Consider the following 7,555-nt stretch of genomic DNA (forward strand, 5'->3'; position numbering starts at 1 on the left):
CCTAAAAGGCAAAAGTTAAACAATTAGAAATGACAGGCTTAAAAACTACAGCTAATTTCATTTTTATAATATGTGAAAATAAGCCCCTTATCCAATAATTTCATTCATAAAGTATTAAGAATTATGCTTTTGAAGTAAGTTCATTACTGACATTACTATTGGAAGCACACTGTAACACTGTACACAATGTTCTTACAACAGTATCACAAACTATAGGAGAATCTTAGTCACGTTAAAAACTATGCCTTACAGGGTTGCAACATTGATTCAAAAAATCTTTCCTGAAAACCATAATCAATGAGGCACATTTTCCCCTAATTACTCTTGTTAAAATGCTTATCCTCTTTGAAGATTATTTTCCATCTTCTTTTTCATTGATTATGTTTGGTTTTATATGAGTGAAGATGTGACTTTTCAGGTTATTTGACTGCACAAAGCTCTTCCGACAGCCTTCAAAGGTGCACATAAAACTTTTCTCCCCAGTGTGGATGCGTACATGTGTACGCAAATTGTAGGCCAGGGAAAAGCGTTTTCCACACCCCTTAAAAGTGCACCGAAAAGGCCTCTCTCCAGTATGAGCCATAAAATGCCTTGTTAGCTTTGATTTCTCAGCAAACGCTTTCCCACATTCAGCACACACGTGATTTCGGGGACCATGAACAAAGAGGACATGCTTTCTCAGCGCATCTCTATTCTTCAGCTCTCTCGTGCATCCACTGTGAGGACAAGCAATTGCTCCTGGAGCAGGGTATCCTACATTTGCTCTTGGCTCATATCTGGCAAATACCGCAAGCTGTTTACCATCTTTATTAACTTGACACTCATTGTCAGTGCTGGGTATTTCTCCAGGAGGAAGCTTCTTGCCTGTCATACGCTCAGGATACTCAGCAAATGATTTCTCTCCAACAGTCTGTTGAGAAAATTCTGGTTTTGCCCCTTCGATTGTATATTGCGAGGAACACTCAGGAAGTGAGCTTGCTGGAAGAACCTGTTGAGAACGCGTTTGCTCTGATCCTTTTTTCAGGTACTTAAAGGACTTCACAAGTATATCCTCGTCCAGGATGGGTTCAGAAAACTCGCCTCTTACGATGCACTCTATGTAACAGTCAGAGAAGGCTGCTTCTTCATCAGCCTGGCAGCTAGTCTTGTGGGTCCCAACTCCATCCCGCAACGCCTGCACGGTGTTGCGGGGCCCCTGCTGGGCTGGATTTGGCTCATCCCCACGCAGCGCTCTTCTCTCCAGTCCTCTCTGTCCAGGTGTCTTTGCCCTTGCGTTCAGCTGCTGCTCCATATCGTCCTGCTGCTTCCTTCTCGAAGGTTTGCACAAGGATAGAACAACCACTTCCAGGTAGTACTGATCTGGGGAAGTCTTCGACAAGCACCTGCTTTGAGATAGTAAGCATGAGGTAAAATATAGCCCAACATTAGAGCTGTTATCAGATGCATTTGTTGGTTTCTTCTTTTATGTGCCTTGACCGGGGGCTGAACCCACAACCTTGGCAAATGGGGACAATGCTCTAAACAACTGAGCTACTCGACCAGGCCATTGATAACTTCTCTGACAAACTCTGCAAGAGGGTAAGAGAATGAGCTCTTATGTAAGATGCGGGTCATAGCCAGATTTTACCTGGACACCCCCACACTGATCACCTAACATTTATTGTTTACTGGGCACTCACTATATGCTAGCCCTGCTTTAGGCTGCTCACGGGTTGAGCAAGCCATATCAGTAAGTAAACATACGAACATACTCATAAGAGTATACATCCTCCTAAGCATACAAAATAAATATGTATGCCATCTGTTACAAGGTAAAGTGCTATAGAATAAGCAAAGGTACTTCTAGAAAAGTAGGAGTCTGCAATTTTGAATAGGTGTTCAAGGTAGTGGCAGTTGACTAAAAACTTGAAGGAGGTAAGGGAACAAAATAGGCCTATTTTCTTATGTAACACCGCTGTGAAATTCAAACGGACGCCTATCAAGTGTTTAGCACAGTTCACGGCACAGAGCAAATGCTGAATGTTTACGTGGGCCAGTGTTATTTTATTAGCTTTGTATTCATTCTGTAAGCATATGTGGGACCCTGCTACCCGCTACCCGCTCTTCTAGACCAAGGGTGGCAAATTTCTTTCTGCAAAGAGCCAGATTTAAGCTTCGTGGGCCCACGGATCTATGTCACGACCCTTCACCTCTGCCACGGTGGTGCAGAGCAGCCATAGGTAATACACAGAGGGCGATGAGCATGACTGTGTTCCAGCCAATGACCAGGCCGAGGCTGGGTCCGGCCCCAGGCCGCAGTTCACACGCCTGTTCCAGAAGACGGGGATCTAGAGAGTAAGACACAGAGAATACAAACACTTCCCTCTCTTGTGAGTGCAGGTCATATTAAAGGCACAGGGCAGGTTGAGCCTGAATAGTTTGCTATTTCCTTAAAAATGTAAAAGCAACATTATAAAAGTTACAGCCTTTTGCTTAATGTTACAATTGTGTACCTTATAAAAAAACTCTTAATTTTATTGTCCTAATGTCCTTCTGTAAGAACAAAAATCAAATCCTTTTTAAAAAGGGGGAATATGTGAAAGTAATGAGATGTTTTTAAAAAGCTACCTTTAAAATGCCATCTGAAGGTCCAATGGAAGATTCTAGGTATGTTCATTATTCATAAATAATGAATGTTATTGGCTAACAAATAAAAATAAAATTAAATTAAAGTACCACCGGAGGCCCCAGCCAGTGGCTCAGTCAGAGCTTTGTCCTCATCTGCCAAGGCTGCAGGTTTGATCTCAGGTCAGGGCACATACAGGAAGCAACCAATGAATGAATAAATAATTAGAACAACAAATCGATGTTTTTCTCCCTTTCTGAAATCAATAAATTAAGAAAAAAATACCACCTGAAAAGCTTTATGCCATTTACTTTTGGAAAAAAACAGAAAAACATGTCTTTCAAATGCTATAAGGAGGGTCTTAAATATCTTCTTAAACATTTACACATGCATCATATAAAAAGTATAATATGTAAATGTTTTATATAAATATATGTTTACATATAATGTATAAATGTTTTATGTATATAAATTATGAAGGAAAACATTTTCAATTTCTTCTTAAATATAATAGAAAATATGTAATGTTACAAGTGTTTTTATTTATTCTCTCATTTAGAAAGGTGAAATAAACCAAGGAGACTATGTCTGGGAATATTTGTCTAACAACTCTGTTCTCATAGATAAAAATAATTTTCAAATCATTTTATATTAATGACTATAGCACTTTTGGAGCAAAATCGCTAGGAATTGGTCTAAGTTGAGGAGGGCAGAACACAACACCCCTTCCCCCAATTAGTTCATTTAAAATCACTGTAATTAGATTGGATTTCAGGTTTTCTCTCCACATTATCTCTTGCCATCTCCAGCTCTATTTCATTTTTGGTGATTCTATCTCCAATAAAGTGCCATGTCCTTCCCTGTCAATAAAAATGCCACCCACTTTTACTCCCCCCCACTTCCTATATCAGTTCTCTCTCTCTCTCTCTCTCTCTCTCTCTCTCACACACACACACACACACACACACACGCGCGCGCGCGCGCACACACACACGCTTGCACGCTTATTCCCTTCCCATTCATACTTCAGATCTCTGCTTAAAGCTTCCCTTGATTCTTAGGCTCAGTTAGGTCCCCAAGCTAAATGTTCCCCTAGATCCCTGTTTCACACTGATTAAAGTCCCCGGGTACTGATTATTTAAGGTCTGTTTACCTACCAGACTGTTGGTCTACGAGAGCAAGGTCCTCTTCTGTCTTATTCACATGTCCCAGCACTCAGTACATCTGTCTAAGGGAATGAATCGAGGAATATACATCAGCCATCATACTGGTGGTATCTGATACAGCAATCCCTTAAAATTTTAATTTATTAGTTATTTAGGACTTTAGACACGCAATGTCGATATTTCAAAATGTTGGCTATCGCTGACAGGAAGGAAGGACATCGCCTGTGACAGCACGGTTGAAGGAGAGGTTATTTTCTTTATGAATTGACCAGCGTCCATGGATGACCCTTACCTTTCTAAGCCAGATTTTTGTTTATCATATCAGGCCTTACGCCATTTCTCATACAATATGCAAGCTTGTGAGGATGATGTAGAAAATTGAAAAGGTAATTTATAATGAGAAAACTCCTGTTTATATGATAAGTACATTCCCTGATAATGGAAATAACTGCACGGGAAATGTACTAGTAAATATGGTATAAAAAAAAAAATCTGGATGTCTAGAGGGGAGGAGTGTAGGGGCCTGGGTTAAAAGAAGTGAAGGGGTTAGCAAAAATAACAAAATAAAACAAAACACCTCACAGAAGATAGTATGGCGATTTCGGGGGGCGGGGGGGGGGGAGTGGGAGGAGGTAGGAAAGAGTTAAGGCGGGGTAAATGGTGATGGAAGGAGATTTGACTTGGCGTGGTGAACACGCAATACACAAATGATGTATTATAGAATTTTATTCCTGAAAACTTATGATTTTATTAACCAACATACCCTGAGAAAATTCAATTAAAAAACATCTCATTGTTAATGGAATGAGATTAACCTAATTTTATCTCTCTCAGACTGGGACAGAAGTATTTACAAGGGTGTACTGTTCACCTAGGCAGTCATGTAAGGAAGATTTAGTATCAAACATTGTTCTAGGTGTCCACCCCAGACCAGTGAAAAAGACACAAAGTCAGCTGGTTTTCCTGGAGTTTTTCTTTATGTAAGATGTAAAAGTAAACAAGAATCCGTTTGTAAAATAGCAAAATAGTTTCAGATTGAGAAAAATGCTAGGAAATGAAACAGATCAGAATATGAGGGGGCTCTGGCTGGTGTGGCTCAGTGGACTGATCTAGCCTGCGACCCAAGCAGTTGCTGGTTCGATTCCCAGTCAGTGCACATGCCTGTGCTGCAGGCCAGGTCCCTAGTAGGGCGCATACATGAGGCAACAACACACTGATGTTTCTCTCTCTCTCTTTCTCCCTCTTTTCCCCTCGCTCTAAAAATAAATATTTTTAAAAATATGAAGGAAAGTGAGTGGGGGAGGACACCTTCAGAAAGTCTGTAAAGGCCTCCAGCAGAGGAGGTATCCAGATTGAGGCCTAAAAAAGAAGAAAAATATTAGCCCCTAGGAAGAACTAGGAGAAGAATGTTCCCTCCAGGCTGCACCTTGAAGTTCAAAGGGATGAACACTGGGGAACAAGGACAGCCACTCATCTCAGAACGTGGCCGGCAAAAGTGGAAGTGGTCTGAATCTTGTGGACCAGGGGAGCCATTTTGCATTGCTTTCCAAACCAATGGCAACCATTACAGGCTTGCTTTCAAACAAACAACAACTACCACAAAATGACAAGCTCTGGCTTAGGTTAAAACATGAAAAGATTAGGACAGCTGTGCGGGGAATAGGCTGCTGGAGGGAAGCGTGAAAACTAAAGAAAAAAAAATGACTTAGGCTGCTCTCCCTCCTGGGAGGATGCCCAGCCTCTCTCCCCTCTCAGACCTGCTTCTCCCAACCTCTAAGGGTCCCCACGAGACCTGCAGCCAGGCTGGCCCCCGGACCTGTCTCCGTGGCCCCGTTCTTTGACTTTTCCGCGAGCCAACAGCAGCCCCGCCCAGGCCCACTCCTGTTGCATTTTCTATCTTAAGGCCTTTCTTGCTTCAGCGTCCCCAGCTTTAAGGACCATACTCTCAAAATCAAAAGAGACAAACAAACAAAATAAAACCTCTTAGGCTATTTAGTAACCTAGGAAAGGAGTTGGGGAGCAGAGAGAGAGGAAATGAAGACAGAACCTCCCCAACCGGGTGGTGGGCTGAATGCAGGGGGAAGGGAACGGGAGTGGTGGTGCCAGGGTTCTCTGCTGGAGTAACTGAGGGGGTGGCAGTACCATTGGCAGAGATAATAGAAGGGAAGAGAGGTTTACTCTCTTTATAACAAAAAATGTAAGCATTTTAATACAAAACAGACCTAGCCACATGTTGTAATGCGATGTATTTATATGATTTTTGAAACAGTAGAAAACACAATGTCAAAGAAATTTCAACCAGGCACCTGCTTTCTTGAAAGAATATTTACTTTTTCCTCCTTTCATCTGTTTGAAAAGTTGGACTCCAGGGGCCCAAGATGGCCTAGGTCTATGCAGCCTACACTGTAAGTTTGCAAGCCAAGGCCACACCCCGCCAGGTTCTGGTATCGTAAACCCTTCTCAACCATGGTTTCCAAAACCTTTTACCTGGGATCCGCGGCTCCAAACACATTGTAACTAGTAAACTCAGTCACATCTTCCCGCATCCCTGAACAAGGCAAAGTTCCACGAAACAGGACTTACCCCTTGAGACCACGAGTCATTCTATTTTCTATTCCATTCCCTTCACAAAGCCAAACGAGGAAGCTACTGCCAGGAGGCGCGCTCCCAACCGCCTTAAAAAATCATCCCTGCTTAACATGCAGCCAGTTAGACCCACCCTCCTCTGGACGGGCGTATCCTAATCAGGCTGCACCTACCTCTCCCTTAGGCCCGGATTCGATTTGAATTTCCTTGGAAAATCTCTACCAATCTCTACGAGGAGAGGGATCAAGTAGCCCAGGGAGTTGCGGTGGGCGTGGCCCTGGCTCCAGGCTCGGGTGGGGATTTGGCGTCCAGGACCTTGCCTGCCACTGGTCACCTTCCACTAAGTGCTGACGCACGGAGGGCAGTTCACTGGGCCTACGCCACGTGGACAGATTTCTTGGAATCCCAGCCTCCTACCTTTTTAGCCCGTAACTAGGCACTCAGTAAAAGTCTACTGAACACAGGAACGTAGGCATATTCAAATTGAAGTAGTTACATATATCCAAGAAGTGAAAATCAAGTGGTGGAGGCAGTTTCTACTCCCCTGGAAGCAAAGGTTTACTGGAACGCACACAGCCCTTTCCCCAAGCGCGCTCTTACCCTCCCCCAACCCCCGTTCCCCTCCCCACCTTGAGCCCAGTTACAGAAAAATGGTTCACGCCTTTTCTTTTTCAGACATTAACGTGACTGCTCGTGTATCCCTCAAGGTAACACAACAGCTTTGAAAGCAGCGGCCAGTCAGCACTCACCATTGGCTATGGTCTAGTGAAGTTTAATAGTTCGCAGCAGTACATAGGCCTTTGAAATAAAAACGAAATTAAGGTTTAAAAACCCCTTCAATTTTGACTGGACGCTTCCCTGCAATTCACAGCTATGTCTGGGAGCAGTGTTCTACACTGTTTTGTTGTTGTTGTTTGTTTTGTTTTTTGTTTTTGTCTGTTTTAGAACAAGTGCCAGTTGTGGGATTGGAAAGTAAAAGACAATTTCCAATGGAGGGAATATTTAAATTATTTTTCTAAAAGTATTATTCCCTGATTTCTCCTGTAGGCACACCGGGTCTTCATCCATTTGAAATCGAAATCGGATCAAGCTTCCTTAGCTCCTTATCTTAGAACGTATTATTTGCACGTGAGTTTCTGAAGGCAGAAATTGTTAAGAAAGAACCTGTCCTGCTCGCTGTGATGCGTGGCTGTCGTCT

General features: G+C 42.8%; 1 protein-coding gene across 1 annotated transcript; it reads right to left on the reverse strand.

Annotated features, from left to right (window-relative positions):
* Window positions 1–352: 352 nt before the first annotated feature.
* On the reverse strand, window positions 353–1,291 carry ZFP42 (ZFP42 zinc finger protein). Its single transcript, XM_054565843.1, has one exon. The coding sequence runs from the start codon at window positions 1,289–1,291 to the stop codon at window positions 353–355; it is 939 nt and encodes a 312-aa protein (XP_054421818.1).
* Window positions 1,292–7,555: the final 6,264 nt, after the last annotated feature.

Source organism: Pteronotus mesoamericanus, unplaced genomic scaffold (assembly GCF_021234165.1).
Source record: "Pteronotus mesoamericanus isolate MK-2021 breed Mesoamerican mustached bat unplaced genomic scaffold, CSHL_Meso_final contig_169, whole genome shotgun sequence".
In the NCBI taxonomy this organism is placed as follows: Eukaryota; Metazoa; Chordata; class Mammalia; order Chiroptera; family Mormoopidae; genus Pteronotus; species Pteronotus mesoamericanus.